The sequence below is a fragment of the Vombatus ursinus genome, unplaced genomic scaffold, assembly GCF_900497805.2.
Source record: "Vombatus ursinus unplaced genomic scaffold, bare-nosed wombat genome assembly UNPS02011334.1, whole genome shotgun sequence".
In the NCBI taxonomy this organism is placed as follows: Eukaryota; Metazoa; Chordata; class Mammalia; order Diprotodontia; family Vombatidae; genus Vombatus; species Vombatus ursinus.
Window position 1 is genome coordinate 3,602,331 of NW_020951112.1, and position 18,096 is coordinate 3,620,426.

Consider the following 18,096-nt stretch of genomic DNA (forward strand, 5'->3'; position numbering starts at 1 on the left):
GGCTCCGCAGCCGCGCCCCTCCACGTAGCCCCGCCCCCATCCCTTATCCCCACCCCTTTTACTGGAACGACCTATCCTTTGCCTGTGTCTCACGTAGCCCCTCCCCTCCCTCTAAGTCCCGCCCCGAGAGGCCGCTACTCCCCCAAGCGTCTCAGGTGATGGTGCAGTCAAGATGGCGCTGGCGGCGGCGGAGGCGGCGGCGGCCTGAACTGGGATGAGCCAGCCCGCTCCTTGGCGGCGGTGGCGGTGGCAGCGACGGCAGCGGCCGCTGGGGCCGGGGCCGGGGCCTCGGGGCTCGTCTTAGGCCCGTCGCTGCTCTCCCGCCGAGGGCGCTCGTGACGGCCGGAGGGACGACGAGGGAGCGAGCGCGGGTGCGAGGAGACCGGCGGCGGCGGCGACTCGCCTCCTCGCCATGGCCGGGCTCATCAAGAAGCAGATCCTCAAGCACCTCTCCAGGTCAGTGCGGGGCGAGGCCGGGAGGGGGCCCGCGGAGGGCTGGGGGCGCAATGCCCCTTCTTCACACCCCGCTGCTGGCGGGGCGGCAGCCCTGTGACAACCCCCAGTTAGTGACCGTGGCCTGGGAGTAAGCCCCCCCAGCTGCGCGTGGTCCCCCACCGCCACCCCGAGGCCAGCGACCGTGGCCTCGGAACGAGGACCCCTCGTAACCACCCCCTCCCTCCCGGCGCTGATGTCAGACCGCCCCCCCCCGCCCCGTTCACTTCTGCTGGGGGGGGCAGCAGGAGATGACTCGGGGGGAGATTATAAAGCAGGGGGCTACCGCATCGGGAACGTTGTTTTCGGTTCTGGGTGACACATTTTTAAGGAAGACGAAGATAAGCCCCAAAGAACGTGGGGGTGAAGGGCCTTGGGATCATTCATTCATTCATTCATTCCAGCCTGCAGTTCATCAACAGACCTTTCCCAAGCGCCTGCTAGGTGCCGGGTGCCTTGTCTAGGAGCTGGCCCTGCAAAGACACGGGTCCCTGCGCCCGTGGTGGAGAGGGAGGGCTTGCTTTGCCGTCGGGAAGACGCGGTTCTGTTCTTGTCTCTGACATTTAGCACCTCAGCGAAGCGCTTAACCTCTCTAGGACCGAGCCCCTACCTCCCTAAACGAAGGGACCGGGTTCGATGGCCTCCGAGGGCGCTTTCAGCCCTTGCAGGCTACTTGGGTCGCGTTCCGCGAGGAAGAAGTGTTTGCCCTCATTACTAAGGCTAACGTCTTCGCCTGTGCTCTGGGCTGATCCTCTCCCACCTCTTCTGGGACCTTAGTGGATAGAGCCCCTGACTCGGAGTCCGAAATCAGTGAATCAGTCAACAAGTATTTATTAAGGATCTTCTTTGTGTCCTCAACTGAGCTTCATAGCCTTCATTAGACATTTGCTAGCTGTGTGACCTCCCAGAAGTCATTTAACCTCTCACGGCCTCACTGATTCCTCATCTATAAAATGAGGGGGCAGGACCAGATGGCTTCTGAGGGCCTTGTTTCAGTAAACAAGTAAGCAATCAATAAACATTTATTAAGCACTTACTACACGCCAGGCACTACCATTAAGGGAGTTTTTTTTTTTTTTTCTGGGAAGCAACATAGACACATATAAATAAATGCTATAAATACTGTGTCCCCTTAGAACTCTATCATCAGGAATCTTAGAGGAGTCTAATTAGAGAGCCTAGACGTGGTTCTGTTGGATTTTGATATTCTTAAGAGAAGAATGGAAAGGGAGGAGAGAGGAATACACTGGGAGGTGGGGGAGAAGGGAGAGCAAGTATAGGGGAAATAATCCCACTTAATTGGGGTCTACAAGTAGAAGTCTGTACAAACAATGAGGAAGGGGGAAGTGGATGACACTTGAAACTCAGAGACACGTGTACAGTTGGGTACAGAAATATATTTCACTGAAAAATACTGTATGTGTGAAGCAAATTCAGGGGTGGGGGGACATTTGTTACTGAGGGGACTGGGGTAGGCCTTGTATGGGAGCTGGCATTGGAGCTGAGCATGTAGGGTGAGTAGGAGATAGAGCAGGGAGTGCTATCCAGGTGTGGCGGACAGCTGTGCAAAGAGGGGAGATGAAGGATTTCGTGGGGGGAACTGCAGCTTGACCAGTTTAGCCATGTCATGCCCTGTGATGGTCAGTTGAAGGAACTAGGGATGTTTAGACAGCGCGTGATAATTAGCTTCCAGTCTGAAGGAAGCATTAGACTTGTCCTGCAGGGCCTCAGGGGACAGAACTAGGGGCAGTGGTGGCAGCTTGAAGAGAGACAGAGCCTTGGCTTCTTAAGGAAAAAACTGCCTGGCTGTTAGAGCTGTCCGAAAGGTAGATGGCTGTAGCAGAGCCAAAGCGGCTTTTCTCTTATCAAACGTTTTCAAGTAGCTGGCTCATTTACCACTTGTCTGGGATGGGGATCCTGTAAACAGAATTATTTTTTAGATTTTCTTTGTACTAAGTGGCTATTACCATCCTCTTCAACTCAGAAACCTTGTTTCTTTGAGTTTGAAACAGCACTTTACTGTCTTCTACTCATATGCCCTTGGGCAAATCACTTCCCTGCTTTAGGCCTCAGTTTCCTCTTTTGTAAAATGAAGAGGGAGGCTGAACTAGGTGACTGCTGAGCTCCCTTTTTTTTTTTTTAATTCTAAATCCTATTATCAATGACCTTGTCTCACTGACTTTTGATTTTCCATGTGACTTGGGTTGCTTTGGTTTGGGTTTTTTTTTTTTTTTTTTTTTTTTTTTAGGCAGTTGGGGTTAAGTGACTTGCCCAGGGTCACACAGCTAGTAAGTGTCAAGTGTTTGGTCTGAGGTCGGATTTGAAGTCAGGTCCTCCAGACTTCAGGGCTGGTGCTCTATCCACTGTGCCACCTAGCTGCCCCTTGGTTTGGTTTTGTAAAGACTCTTCACTATACCTAACATGTTGTGCCCTCTACCCCCTTTGGAAAGGGTTCACTTAATTACAGTCTCTTGGAGATGAGGCGGTGATTTCCTGTAAGCAATAGCTTGGAATGTTTTCTTAGTCAGACGTTACTGTTGCTGTTAACTTACCAAACTCCTTGTTAAGGTTCAGTTTTCCAAAGTATGCATTCATTAATGGGTATGCTTATTTCCACAACCAGTTTTGTGATAGGCACCAAAGTGCCCCAATTTTGGATTCATTCCCATGTGAGAAAGAGTTTCTAAAGGTCCTGGGGCCTAAATTCTGGATTTTGGCCTGTGTGATGATAAACCTAGGAATTGTCATTCTTTCCATTTCATAATGTGGTCATAGTCAAGAATGACTCAGGCATGCTGGCAATTTGTTTCTTTCTTAGCTTCCCCATATTTGTCTCTTAAGTCAAAGGAGTGCTGAATAACCTTGTTCCAAGTAGTTACTCAGAAGCCGATCATAGAGTTTTTAGATCAGGCTTCATGCTACTCTTTCTTTTTATCCACTGGTAAGTTAATTCTTCATATTCCAATCTGTCAAGCCTGTCATTCAGATTAATCTTTCATAAAGACAAATACAATCATGTATACATGTAATGAAAGTTTGAACTGTAATTCAGCTTGAGTGAGCTGCATTGCTCGCAGTTTTAAAAGAATTTTAAATTGATAAGTCCAAAATGAGAAAAGTTTGGAAGAGTTTAAAGGGAGAGCAGGAACAGCTACGCAGTACAAAGATGTTTTTGTCAAATGCAAAATCAAGTAAGACAGTACAGTACGGTACTTATATCATGACTGTATGATGGCTCTATATAAAAGGATATATTTCTTCATAATGTGCGGTTTTAGACTCTCAGGGGTGGGGAAACTTCGAGATTTGTTCTGTGAAGTTTGGATTTGGTCAAAGGTGGAACTTGAGGACCTAGAGGGCCACTTGTGGCCTTGAGGCTGCAGGTTCCCCACCCCTGGTCAGAGTGTCATGCATTTTAAAAAGGTGTTAAGTAGTCCAGAAGACATTTCAGAATTCCTTGTTGAAAAGAAGGTAACCCTTACTAAGCCGAGGTTTTGTTTTCCTTTTGATTTGATGTTTAGATAAGGTCTGATTTAAATCAGATGTTCCTGCCACACATTCCAGGACAAAGGTAGTGGTTGTTTTTGGCAAACTAAGGCACAGCCACGTGTTCAGAATTGAGCCTTGAGGTTACTTTTTAACTTGTGTGATCTCTAATAGTTCTGTCATGATTCATGAGTTTTCTGAAACTGAAAATGTTCAGTCAGATATATTTAAGTTCTTGTACGTGATTCATTGGCCCCATTGCCATTCCTACCAGCTACTTACTGGCTGCCTCCTGTAATCTGATGTCTGTCTGTACCTACAGTAGAAGGAATTAGGCTGGTCTGCTTTGATAATAAAAAATAGAAGTGGCACCTCAGTGGATTAGAGTGCTGGACTGAAAGTTGTTTTGAATCATTTCAGTTGTGTCCCACTCTTTGTGACCCCATTTGGGCTTTTCTTAGCAGAGATACTGGAGTGGTTTGCCATTTCCTTCAGCTTGTTTTGCCGAGGCAGAACTGAGGCAAACAGGGTTAAGTGACTTGTCCAGGATCATACAGCTAGTAAGCATCTGATGCTGGATTTGAACTCAGGTCCTCCTAACTCCAGGCCTGGTGCTCTATCCACTGCATCACCTAGCTCCCTGGACTGAAAGACCCGATTTCAAATCCTGCTTCAGACACTTATTAGCTGTATGACCCTAGGTAAATCACTTAACCTATCTGTACCTCATGTGTAAAGTGGGGTTAATAATTGTACTTACCTCCACAAAATCATTGTGAGGATGAAATGAGATAACATATCTAAAGTGGTTTACAAATATTAAAGTGCTGTCTAAATGCCAGCTATTATTATAATTGTTATTATACTATTATAATTGTTCACAGAAGTTGAGAGGAATAAAGGAAATGAAACATAATCTAAACAACCTTTTTTTGGTGTCATGGACCCCTTTGGAAGTCTAGTGAAGCCCATGATCCCTTTCTTAGATTAATGCTTTTAAACTCCTATGATAAAATAAAGAGGACTTGGAAGAAAAGCAATTATATTGAAATAAAGATGCAATCCAAGCTCACGGACCCTCTGAAATCTATTCACACACACCAGGTTAAGAACCCGTGCTCTAGTTCAGCTCGTGTAATGATTGATCTAATAGACTCTGAGACCTTCAAGGAATACACATATCTTTACCATCTCTGTAGAGCAGGGATTGACAGCGTGTCACACACCCACTAAAGGTGACACGAGAAATGATTGTAGGCCTGAGGTAAGAATCAGTAGCTTGCTAGAAGTAAGGTGTGGCCTGGGGGGCCCATATAAAAAAGCACCCTACTCTGAAGACCAACAGAGTGGAGACAGAAAGACTGAGATCAGCTTGGGCTTCTGTAGCAGTTGGGTGCACTGGCATTGAAGGAAAGTGACCATATTGGTTGGGGTTGGAGGAGAAACTGTGTCACTTGGGGGAAGGCTGAAAGAGCCAGTGCCTGATTAATATTTTAAATCTGTGCCAAGCTAATTAAGTAACATGAAACAGTGGACCTTTAATTTACTTAAGCTATGTATAATTTGTACCCCAGGATGCCATCATTCCCAAGTGAAAATGCTTCTTAGGATTTCCAGTCTAGATCTGGAAGAAACCTTGGAAATCATTTAATCCAATCCCCTCTTTTTCCTTATCAGGAAACTGAGGCTGAGAGAGCCTTCTGAACCTTACTTGCTCAAGGTGACATACTTTGTAGGTGACTGAGCCAGGATTTGAATGCTGGAAGCTAGCTCCAAATCCAGTACCTTCCCATACAAAGCACCCTTGTGCTCTCTGCTGACCCAGGTGAGGTTAGATGATTAAAGGCAGATGCACCCCCTTCCCTTGGGCAGTGGCAGTAGAGGTTGCCTAAGAAATGGGGATGGGAACTCAGGGAACCTGCTGTTTGGTAACTTCTCAGGGGCACTGTCTGTTTTGTCAGAGCAGCATGAAAAGTACTAAGGAAAAAACGTGCCTGTTCCAAGTCCTACAGCCCCTAGTGGCTTCCTACACCATCTGGCTTGCTCTCTTCTGTCCTTGATTCCCTCAATCTCTGCCCTGCCGGTTCCCAGCTTAGATTCTCTCTCAGTATCCTGTTTGTGCTCAAGAGCTGCTTGTTGGAAGAAGTCATAGAAGTCTGCCCTTGTGGGTCCACTCTTGTGTCCTTTGACTGTTAGAGGCAAGGAGGAGAGCCAGATCATTCTCTGCATCCTTGATTCCATCACCTTCATCCTGTCTTACTCTTCTGTGTCTTTATTGGTTTCTCCTCTGTGTACATATTGGCTGGTGGCTTGGGGTGACTTCATAGTTCTCATGGTAGAAATGGAGGAAAGGTGACAGGCTGGCCTGATAGGGCAACGTGGCACCCTTCAACCTCTCAGTGGGACAGAGAAGGAACCTGCACTGACCCAGAGCTTTAGGCTCAGTGGTTCCCAAAGTGGGGGGGGGGGTGTGCCGAAACGATCTAGGAGGGCTGTAGTAGCTTCAAATGTAATTGTACACTTAATCTGAGACATCTTTCTTAGTTTGTAAGATTTCAAAGGGGGTGCTGAGTAATTTTTTTTTATATAAAAGGAGGTGGTAGGCCAAATAAGTTTGGGAACCTCTGCTTTAGGGGAACTTTCTTCGACTGTCATTAAGGGTATTGGAAAAACTGGATTATTGACATTAGGAAAATGGAAATTAACTCATGTAGTGCATTCAGTAGCTCTTCGAGGAGCTCTTGGTTTTTAGGAACTGTTCCCTGAACCTAGAGAGGCGCTTGATGACATAGTCACTGCACAAGTCAAAGGCAGAGAGTGCTGAGTGGGATAGGAAGTAAAATCCGGAGGTTTAGCCAGAGGATGTGTTGAATCCTGCTGAGGTCAGCATTACTGTAGGGAAAGGACTTGGCTGTGCAAAGTGCGAGTGAGAATTAGGAACTATCCCCTGCAGTAAAAAAGCTTCGCCCTATTACTACACCTTTCTCACCCCCCAGAGGGATTTCTTTCACTGAGGGCTTAAGCCTTTCACCACCTAGGTATCGGAGAGGTTTTAGGAGAAGTGCAAACCCAGGGGTAGAACGATTGTTGTTGAGGGTGTGGTCCAGCAGAGTCATTTTGGAGAGTTTACCAGTGACTTACTTTTTCAAAGCCAAGTTAAATCAGAGGCTGGAGATGAGGACTTTCCCTAGTCCCTTTTTAGGTAGCAACTAAAATGGGAAATTATATGTAAAATACCAGGTTCTGTGATGGGGTTATGCAAGGAAAGGGGTGAAATTTAAAAAAAAAAATTGAGTTTGGCATACTGGATCTCTGTTACCCCCCCCTCCCCACTCCCTCCCCTCCCCCCATGACTTGGCATGCCCTGTAACTGGTCTATTTTGGGTGGCAATTAGATCTTACTTTTTGGCTCCTGAAATGGCCTCAGGCTTGAGCTATAGGCTTTTTTTGCCACAACATCATAAAACTGTAGGCAGGTCTGCTGGTGAAATTTGAGTGTGAGGTCTGAACTCTCTGGGCCAATAGGGTTTTTGTTTCAAACGGGCCCTCTGAGGAGGGCGGAAGGGGCCGAGATGCCTCTGCCCTGTGACTGCCTCATGAGCAGCTAGGGGCCACTGTGTCGGGACTGGGCAGCAAGAAGACCTGAGTTTAAACCCTGGTCCTTATGCTTGCTGTGTGATCTTGAGGAAGGCCTTTGACATCTCTTGGCCTTAATTTCCTCATCTGTAAAACGGGAATGATAGTAGCCCTTATCTCACAGGGTTGTTGTGAAGATCAGATGAGATTAGATGTATAAAGTCTTCATTCCTCTCCAGGCTGCCTCCCTTACTGTCTAGGCCTTCTCTACTGTGTCCCCATACAGTCCTCTCTTCCTGTGCCCCCAACATCATTTCCTTTTATCTGTCTTCTTCCCCCATCAGAACAGGAGCTCCTTGAAGGCAGGAGAGTCTTTCTTCTTGAACTTGGATTCCCAGCACTTAGCCTAATGCCTGGAGCCTCAAAGTGCTATCTCAGTATGTCAGCGCTAGTTGTTACGTTACTGTCATCAGACTCCTGAAACACGGGGTTGATGAGGAGCCTATGAAGCCTATGAATAGGGTAATAACCCCTGTTTTAGCATCCTGCCGCAGACAACCAGGGCTCTTCACGTCTAACCAATACCAAGACATCTCCTGAAGCTCCTTCTTCACATGGGTGTAAGCACTTGATAGAAAGGAAAAGGGGAAGGTTGTAAGCATTTATATAGCACCTATTATGTTCTGGGCACTGTGCTAAGTACTTGACAAATAGTATCTCATTTGGTCCCACAGCAACTCTGTGAAATAGGCACTATCATCTTCATTTTACAGTTGTGAAAACTGAGGCAAACCAGGTGAAGTGACTTGTCCCAGGGTCCTGTGGCTAGTAAGTGTCTAAGTCTGCAATTGAACTAGGATCTTCCTTCTGCCAAGCCCAACTCTCTGTTCCCTGCATCACCAGCTGCCTCAGTTGCTAGACACTAGGGGAACCCTACTGAGTTAATAGGGATGTGAAGACACTGAGGGGTGGGGCATCATGCAGTCTTTGAAGATGGCATCTCTTGGGACATTTAGGGCAACCTGTCTGCCAACTGGATCACCTCATCCATTCCATAACCTCAGTGTTCACCAGAGGAGGCCCAGCTCATCAAGTAGTAAACACTGGCATGCTCGGGATTCAGGGACAAATGAAAATGTTCTTGCCCTCCCATGTCACAAGATAATAATACCAGCTAACACTTATATAAGCCTCTGAGTTCTGCAAAGTGCTTTATGTAGATTATCTTATTTTATTCCTGGGAGGTAGGTGCTATCAGAATGCCCATTTTATTCATGAGGAAATTGAGGCAGAGAGGGGTTAAATGATTTGCCCAGGATCCAGAATGTCCTGTACTCTGTCCTAGTCCAAGCCTGTTTTTTTATAGATGAGCTAACTGAGGCCCAGGGAAGAACACTTACCAGACATACTTGTATCATGTAAGACAGTGCAAAAACTGGAGCAAAAAGATAATTTAGACTAATAAAAATCACTCTCATTCAAGTGTATGCAAAAGCCATTGTCAAAAGGAGTTCAGGTGATCCTTTAAGATCTAGGGATCTTCATCAGACTAAAAAAAATGTCCACATAGGATTTTGGAGGCTGATTTACTTTTATTGGACCTGCAAGTCTTGTCTCCATTCAGGGCATCTGTAATCTCAGAAATTCCCAAATGGAGATGTTACATGGCAACCCCACCTTGGTGCCATGCCACATGTCAGCAGAGGTTAAGAATTTTATCCAAGAGACGGAGATAAATATACCTCAGTGGTCTGGGAACTCATCTGATTTGAACCCCAGGTATGTTCCTCTTAGTCTTTTGCAGAAATCCTGTGCTTCTGTCAAGGCCCGTCTCAGTTCTGACCTCTTCCTTGAGGCTTTCCTTTATGTGGTTTGCCCTGTCTCTAATCAGAAGTGATTTCTCCCTCCATGAATCTTTTGTTTGATCCCTTCTAGGCAGATCTCTCATTCTAACTTTTTCTTCTTTTGAACTGGACCTGTATATTTGTAGGTGTAGTTAACCCCTGGTGAGAAAACTCCCTCTCCCATGTAGATTGTCTCCTGTTCTGCAGCTTAGAGTCTTAGAATGTGCTAGGTACTGAGGAGTTACGTGACCTGTCTGGAGTCACCCAGCACACACTGAGGCAGAAACCGAATCCAGGTCTTCTTAGCTCCAAGACTGGCTCTTCATCCACATACTTGATTACCTCTGTTGTTAAAATTTAGCTTGTATTCAGATTATTTGTGGGTCCGTCTCATCATCCTCCTTGACTGGAAATCCTTGAGGACTGGATTCTGTTGTTTTTTCTTTTTTTATCTCCAGCGTCTAGCACATAGTAGGTGTCCATTGCTGCCAAAGTAATCTTTGCTGCCCTTGCACATGGTGAGAACATAGTCAGTGTTTCTTGAGTTGACTCTTTCTCTCCTCTGTGTTTATGTTCGAGCAGTCAGTCCATGAGTATTTATCAAATGACAACTGTGTGCCAGGTACCGTGCTAGTTTCTAGAGACATAAGAACAAGCCTTGCTGTTATGGAGAAACAATACTTAGAGAATCAAACTCAGCCTGGTGGCATTATATGTGTGTGTGTCTTATCTGGTGGCAAAGAGTGAGAACAGGGAACCAGGAAATGTAATGTCAGGGTAGGGTTGAAGGTCAGGGCAGGGACCAGTGGCACCTGGACTCATCCGCAGAGATTACTGAGGAGGACTTTGGATATTAGACTCCTCTACCACCCTAAGGCCCAGTCTGAGTCAGCTGGGGCCCCAGCAATCTGGGGAATGCCCTCAGTGTTAGACTGAAGTGTGCCTGGTCTGAGCATGTATGCGCATGCATGAATGTATGTGTATACGTGCATACATTGCAGATAATGGAAAACAGAGGTTGTACTAAACTGGGATAAGCTCCATTGTAATTTTAAATGAAGCAATCTAAACAGTTAAAATGTATTTAGTTTGCATGAATAATAGTTTAGCCATATATTTGTATATGACCACCTAAGGTATATTATATAATTTTTATGTAGCACTTTAAAGTTTACAGAGCTAGCTGTCTGTCTCTCTAGGTCTCTGTCTCTCTGTCTCTCTGTCTCTCTCTGTCTCTCTGTCTCTCTCTCGCGCGGACGCGAGCGCGCACACACACACTAGTCTGTCTTATCAAAGGTAAATCTCTTAATGTCAGGAACTGTGTTCTGTGTATGATTTGTATAGAAATCATATTAAAAAATAGCCAAGTAAATAGTTTGGGGGAAGGAGCAGGTGCTTTTCAACACTATGTTATTTTGTTATACTTTATGTGATAATTATTAACATATGAAATACTGAAATTTTTGTTCATGAGCATTGTCTTTAGGCCTCTGTATGTGTATCATACTATATTCAAAGCAATTTTTATAATTAACTTAAGAAATACTAAATGGCATAACCAGAAATTATAGTCAGAATAGTTTTGCTACAGTTTTTGAGGACATTAAAAATGGAACTGTGGCATATTGAGCATATTTCTTTTTAATGAAAAGTTATTAATAGATACTAATTTCGTTTTTTTAATGTCAGAGAATCACTAAAGAATTCATGGCATTCTTTTGAAAATATGAAGTCCAGGTATGATTCACTTAATCTAGTAGATGTGTCTCCAGTAGAAGCTGTATAAATCCAGTCATGTTTTAAATATACTTTTTTAAAAAATTGTTTGTGTTTGTATCTATTTATATTTTTAATTCCAAATTCTTTCCCTCTCTCGCACTCCTCCACTCATTGAGAAGGCAAGAAATGTGATACCTGTTATACATATGAAGTTATACAAAACACATTTCCATGTTAGCCATGTTGACACAAAGAAAGAAAGAAAGCAGGAAAGAAAAACAATGAAAGTGAAGAAAATAAACTTTAGTCTGCACTTAGAGCCCATCAGTTTTCTATCTGGAAGTGGTTAGCATTTTTCGTCAAGTCCTTCGAAATTGCCTTATATCATTATATTGCTGAGAATAGCTAAGTCATCATTCACAGTTGGTCACTGTATGATTTTGCTGTTTCTGTATACAGTGTTTTCCTGGTTCTGCTCACTTCACTTTGCATCAGTTCATGTAAGTCTTTCCAGGTTTTTCTGAAAAGCTCCTGGACGTCATTTCTTGTAGCCCAATAATATTCCATCACAACCATATACCACAGCTTGTTTAGCCTTTTTCCAGTTGATGGGCATCCTCTCAATTTCCAGTTCTTTGCCAATAAACTTGTCCTTTTTAAAGGACTGTTGGGATAAATCCTGGTGTAAATGGAGAATTCTCATATACTTTATTGATTTCATGAGTTTGTTGTTTTGAATATTGACTTTTCTTAAGTAAAGGCATGTGCTATTTGACTCTTCCCCCTTTTCTTCCTCCCTCCTCCTCTTCCTCCATAACTGCCTATGTCAGCCTCTATCTCCAGAGGGGCTCCGGCTGTGCTTCTGTCTCTGCTCTCCCCACCCCAGGCTTCTTTTCCCTCACTTCTTGACTTTTTTGGACCTCTCCTCTTGTCTTTGCAGCCACATTGCCTCTCTGTGAGGATCCTCTTCCTTACTGTTCTCTAGCTCCCTTTTATGTTTTGTCTTTTCTCATTATGATGATAATGCTTCTAATTAGCATTTATATTATTGCTTTAAGATTTGCAAAGCATTTTTACAAATATTGCCTCACTTCATCCTCAAAACAACCCTGAGAGGGAGGTGCTGTTACCGATCCCCTCTTACAGATGAGGCATTGTAGGTTAGAGAGGGTCAGGTCACATAGCCAGTGTTTGCAATGGGATTTAAATTCACCTTTTCCCAACTCCAGGTCCAAAGGCCTAGCCATAGTGGCACCATCTGTCTGCATGTAAGCTCCTGAAAGATAATAGGGATTGTCTCATTTTGGTGTTCTCCTGGTCCATAGTGGGCACTTAATAAATGCTTTATTTGTCTCTCTACCTGAATTAGTAAGCATGTAGGTTAAATCTGGACTTTAACCTTTTCTTTTCTTTTCTTTTTCTTTTTTTTTTTTGAGAAGCCCTAGGATTTTGTTGAATATGCATCTTCTGATGTGGAAACTCCCATCGATGCAGGCAGGAAACTTCTCTGTACTTTCTAGCCCTCCCTATCTGGCTGGGTCACTGAGGTCCAGTGATGTGTCCATGGGCAGACAGCTAGTGTATGTCAGAGACAGGACTTGAAGTCAGGGCTTCCTCACTCCAAGACTGCTTTCTGTTGATACCATACTGACTCAAGATTATCAAAAAATATGTCTCAGTCTCATTCCCACACAACTTTTGATGGAATGATTATTTGCAGCTAACATTTTTTTCTTAAAGCTCACAAAGGATTTTGAAATCAGTATACCTGGATTTTGAGTTAGAGGACCTGGGTTTGAATGTTGCGCAAGTCAGTTATCTTCTGTGGGGCTCAGTTTCCTCATTTCTAAAATGAGGAATTTGGATTAGATGATCTCTGAGATCTCTAGATATATGGTCTTTATCTTTGATAAAAAACACTGAAATTCACTTTGGCCACTAGCCAACTATCTGAGCTGTTTGGTGATAATTAGCAAAAGATCACATCTTGCCTGCCTTACCTCTCTGTTTGTACATGTTGTCCTCTATGTTTGGAATGGATTCCTCCTTGACCCACCCTGGTTGAAATTCTTTCTTTTTTTCCCCGGGGCTTAGCTCAGGTGACCTCCTTTGACCATCTACCTTCCCTCTCCCCTAGTTAACTGTAAAGCCTCCCTTTCACCTTGATTTTCTGTTTTGTCATCTCCTACATGCTGTCCCTGCTAGACAGAGGGCAAAGACTTTAATATCTTTCCCCTTCCCCGCTCCACCCTAATTCTTTGTTATTTGTTGAATTTGTTAAATAGATTACTAGGGACTAAGCAGGAGCTCCTTTGGTTCTGTGGGAGCAATTCTAGGCTTGGAGTCAGTTTAGGAACTCGTTTCTGACTCAGCTTTGTGACACTGGCCAAGGTACTTATCCTCAGTTTTATCATCTTTAAAATGGGAATAATATAATAACAACAATATTCTTGATACTGCTTACTCCACAGGACTGTTGTGAGGAAAAAGCTTTGCAAACCTGAAAACACTTTATAATTGTGAGCTATTATTATCATCTTCTGGCTTTCTCTGGTGCGTGTGAACCTTTAATTAAAGGTCAGATTAGGTGAAGAAAGATGAACTAAACTGTTGCTCTACAGATTGTAGTAATACTAAATTGGCTCCTATAGTTTTGTGCTTTTTATTTTTCAAGTTCCTTTGGATAAAGTGACAGGTGATTTTTTTTCAGGTGGTTATAGTATTTGCTACTGAAGGTTTTCACACCAGTTATTTATCTAGACTTGGGATTTATGTATACAATGGCCATTTTCATATTATTTTTGTTTTGTGAAAATAGCTTACCTCTTTTTAGCACTAACAATAAGTTTCTTATACTGACATCCTTTAATTATGGAATAGATCCATTTCATCAAAGTGGGCAACACATTTCTGTAGATGAAATCCTACTCTCCTTTTGCTATGTGAAATGAAAGCTTAAGTTTTGTTTTAAAAGATTGGTCCTCCCTATCTTACCCAGGCTAGACATGCAGGGGCCACTTGCAGTCCAATCCCCCTTTGATTAGCACAAAAACTTTGATCTACTGTTTCCAACTTGGGCAGGTTTATTCCTTCTTAGGCAATGGGCTGTTGTTCCCCAGTTTCCAGAGGCCTACGCTATGAATTCCACACTTTGTAGCAGACACCTGATCGCATTAGCCCACTGAAACAGCAAGAGATGTGCCAGACAGAGAGTGGTTTCTCCAGGGCGATAAAAATTCCGGTGTGTTGATTTGATAATTTTTGATGAAGAAGGGTTAGAAATTCATGTCACATAGAGTGTGTGTGTGTGTGTGTGTGTGTAAGGAAGCAAGCGTCTACTACATAACAGGCACTGTGTTAGAAATACAAAAGACAGTTCTTGATCTCAAGGAGCTCACTGTCTAATGGAGGAGATAATATGCAAATATCTATGTATAAACAAGATCTATGTAGAATTAGTGGAAGATGTTTATCAGAAGGAAAGAGCTAGAATGAAGAGAGAGTTGGGAAAGGCTTTCTGTAGAAAATGGGATTTTTGCTGGTACTTGAAGGAAGCCAGGAAGTGGAGGTGAGGAGGAAACGAATTTCAGGCATGGGGGACAGCCAGTGAAAATGCCCAGAGATGTAGTGTCTCTTTTGAGGAATAGCAAGAAGTCTTGTGTCACTGGGTCTCGGAGTATGTGGGAAGAAAGGGTGTAAGGTGTAAGAAAACTGGAAAGAAGGAGGTGAAGGCGGGTTATGAAGGGCTTTAAATGCCAAACAGAGGATTTTATATTTAATCCTGGAGGTGATAGGGATCCACTCAAGTTTGAATGGGGGATGTGTGTGATATGCTTTAGGAATAACTCTTTCACAGCTGATTGGAGGATGCACTGGTGTGGGCAGAGACTTGTGGCAGGCAGACCAACCAGCAGGCTGGTGCAATAGCCCAGGTATGAGGTGATGAGGGCCTGCAAACGGGGTAGTATCATTGTCAGAGGAGAGAAGGAGATTTCGTGTGAGAGATTTAATGAAAATAAAATCAACAGGCCTGGTCAACAGATTGGATATAGGGGTGAGAGAGTGAGAAGGAGAATAGCACCTAGTTTGTGAGCCTGGGAGACTGAGAGGATGGGGGTGCCCTCAACAGTCATTGGGAAAGTAGGAAGAGGGCAGGATTTTTTAGGGAAAGATGATGAGATCTGTTTTGGACATGTTGAGGTAAAGCTGAGGTAAAACTGGGCATCTAGTTTGAGATATCCAGTATGGGGGGGGAGAGAAATAAGCATTGTAATAGCCAGCACCTCTTATGTGTTAGGTATTGTGCTAAGCACTTTGATATAGACAACCAGAGATGGGAGACTGAAGGTCAGCAAAGAGGTTACGGCTGGATAAGTAGAGTGGAGAATGATCTACGTAAAGATGATCATTGACTCCATGGGAGCTGATCAGGTCACCAAATGAAATAGTATAGACTGGGGAGAGGTGAAGAGGGCTTCGGACAGATGGGATGACTGGTTAGAGGGCATGACCTGGATCAAGATCCAGAAAAGGAGACTGGGAAGGAGCAGCCAGGTAGGAGAACCAGGAGAGATCAGGGTCCCAAAAACCTATCGAGAAAAGAATATTAAGTAAGAGAGAGTGAAGTACAGAAAGGGTAGGAAAAATGAGGATTGAGAAAAGGCTGTTGGGTTTGAAAGCCTAATTACAGGAAGTTAGAAGAGTAAAAGGCAAGAAAGTCGAGGCTCCACTTGTGTGCTTATGTACAAGGGTCTGTGCAGGCTGCTAATGGAGAAACAGTGGTGGGCATAATATGTTTTGATTTTATTGAATTAAAAAAAATAAACTTTTGCCTTAACTATCTTGATATTTGAGGTACAAATGTGATTTCAGAATGGTTTGGAAAGCGCGGTGTGGCTTTGTGCTGTGGAGCGTGGGTTTAAGCCCTGATTCTGCCATGTTCTGGCTGGGTCGTCTGTTGGCAAGTCCCTTCGCCTGTCCATGATCTAGGTGACCTCCAAAGACTCAGTCGTAGAAAAGGTGCTGACCTGCACAGGTAGTGGGACTTTCCTCTTCTAGGTGTTCTCCATATGAAGAAATCACAGGTCCAGGCTCAGTTTCTGTTCCTGTCTGGTCGTTCTCATTCTTTTAGCTATCTAACTTACTCTGAGTAGAGCAGTGAATGGGTGAAACTGGCAGGGAGGCCCATTGAGGCTGAGGGAAGGAAACACTGCCTACCAGTTAAGCACTCCAGCAGGAGAATGGGCGGCCTTGGGAGAACTCCAGTGTCTGCTGGGAGATTGGTTGGTGGGGGGATTCTAGTTCAGATGATGAACCCCTGAAACAGCCTCCAAAGTGAGCTCTTGCTAATTCTGACATTCTCTGTTTCTGCAGTGGCTTCTGGATTGTTTGTCAAAGATCACTTTCTCTTTCCTCTTCACTTTTTCAGTAAAATCGGGCTTTGGGTCACTTAGAGTTGGAATCTGCTCCAAGATTCGAGTTTGAAAGCCCCCTCGAGTAGCATCCCATTTGCTCTCCTTTGGACTTTTGCAGTCGTCTTTACTGGCAGGCGAGGTTTGTACATTGTTGGCGACCACTCGGAAGTCGGCATAGGAACTTATGCATCTTAAATTTCCCAGCAGTTTTCTGTCCTACTTTATAAAAATCAGTGAATATGATTGTAATTGTGTTTAGTACACACAACTAAATTTTTTTTTTCATCCTTGTATCATTCCTCTTCTCCTTTCTCTTTAAACTTGCTCCTTTGTGTGTCCCCCGTGTCCCGTTCCCTACAGCGACCCCTGCTGGCTGTGGTGGAGATCTGTTTGCTCTGCATTTCCCAATCATGAGAACCAGAGGAATCTAAGAAACCCTGGCAACTGACTACTTGCTTTCATCAGGAGTAGGGGCATTTTGTCTGAATTCTCAGCCGTCAGGTAATATTCCCCTTTCCAAATGATTTTTTTAAAAATTTAAAGACGAGAAATGCTGATGATCATTATTACCAACAGAGACACTTTTTAAGGGCAATTCCTTTCTTTTAGATAGCATTTGATATGTAACTTAGATTCATATCATTCATTTTCCTTAATATGTAGACTCAGGTTCTCAGTGTTCATGGTTAGAATGCTTTTTTGGGGTTTTCTTATGCACAGAAACCTTTCGCTGACCTCTTAAAGGTTTTGACCAGCTCTTCCTGGCTTTGTAAATCACAGAGTAAATCACCTTGGCCAGCTATTTGCATTACATCAAGGCAGCTTTCAGGTCTATGAAGGCTTAATCACCATGGGTTACCAGAGTGGTTAAGTGAAAGCTTCCTAGTCAACCTTTATTTGTAAAGTGTCAAAGGTCCCTTGATAGCTCGTAAATTTTGTTCTATTGTTTCATTCATCACCAAAAACTTAGGGCTTTAGTACTCATGTGCTCAGAGTAAACCACAACTACATGAAAGTGACTGAAATGACTATCATAAAAAATAGTGAGCCTACACTATTCCATGATAGGAAAAAAATGGGACTGGTTGTTAAGAAGAAGCTGAAAGTTAGGCCAGTGGTTTCAGTGATAATGCTAGGATGTTGTTGCCCTATGTGGTGCTAGATCCATTGATGACATTCCCCCCCAGGAGAGGCTGGATAGGGATAACCTAATGATTTGTTGCTCAGCCAGAAATGGTCATCACTGAGCTGGGGGGTGGGTGGGTGTTATAGAGTTTGGCTTGAGTGACTGAGGTACAAAGCCCACTTTTCTGGACTGGAATATATATTGATTTTCCTGTGGCCTTAGGGATGTGACCTTTGATGACCTACCTGGCTCAGGAAGATTCTGACTCTAGCTTAGTGCTCTGTACTTAGTAGGGTCTTAGCAATGGTTTATTGAATTGAACAGAGATGAGGACTCTCCTCATTCATTGGGGCCATATCATGGCTTTTATGATGGGTAACCCAGAGGAGACCAGGTGCTTTTCAGGATAGGAGTGTGGCTGCTCTTGCCTCAGGCGCTC

General features: G+C 44.0%; 1 protein-coding gene across 3 annotated transcripts in view; it reads left to right on the top strand.

Annotated features, from left to right (window-relative positions):
* The first annotated feature begins 371 nt into the window (after nucleotides 1–371).
* UHRF1BP1L (UHRF1 binding protein 1 like) overlaps nucleotides 372–18,096 on the top strand; it is a 75,305-nt gene continuing 57,580 nt past the window's right edge. For 2 of the 3 annotated variants that reach the window (XM_027855819.1, XM_027855821.1), the window contains exon 1: nucleotides 372–456. In XM_027855819.1, coding sequence (XP_027711620.1) covers nucleotides 413–456 — 44 coding nt within the window. In that variant the 5' untranslated portion in view covers nucleotides 372–412. Of the gene's footprint in view, nucleotides 457–16,963; nucleotides 17,033–18,096 lie in introns of those variants that run through there. The other variant, XM_027855820.1, reaches the window with a different exon arrangement.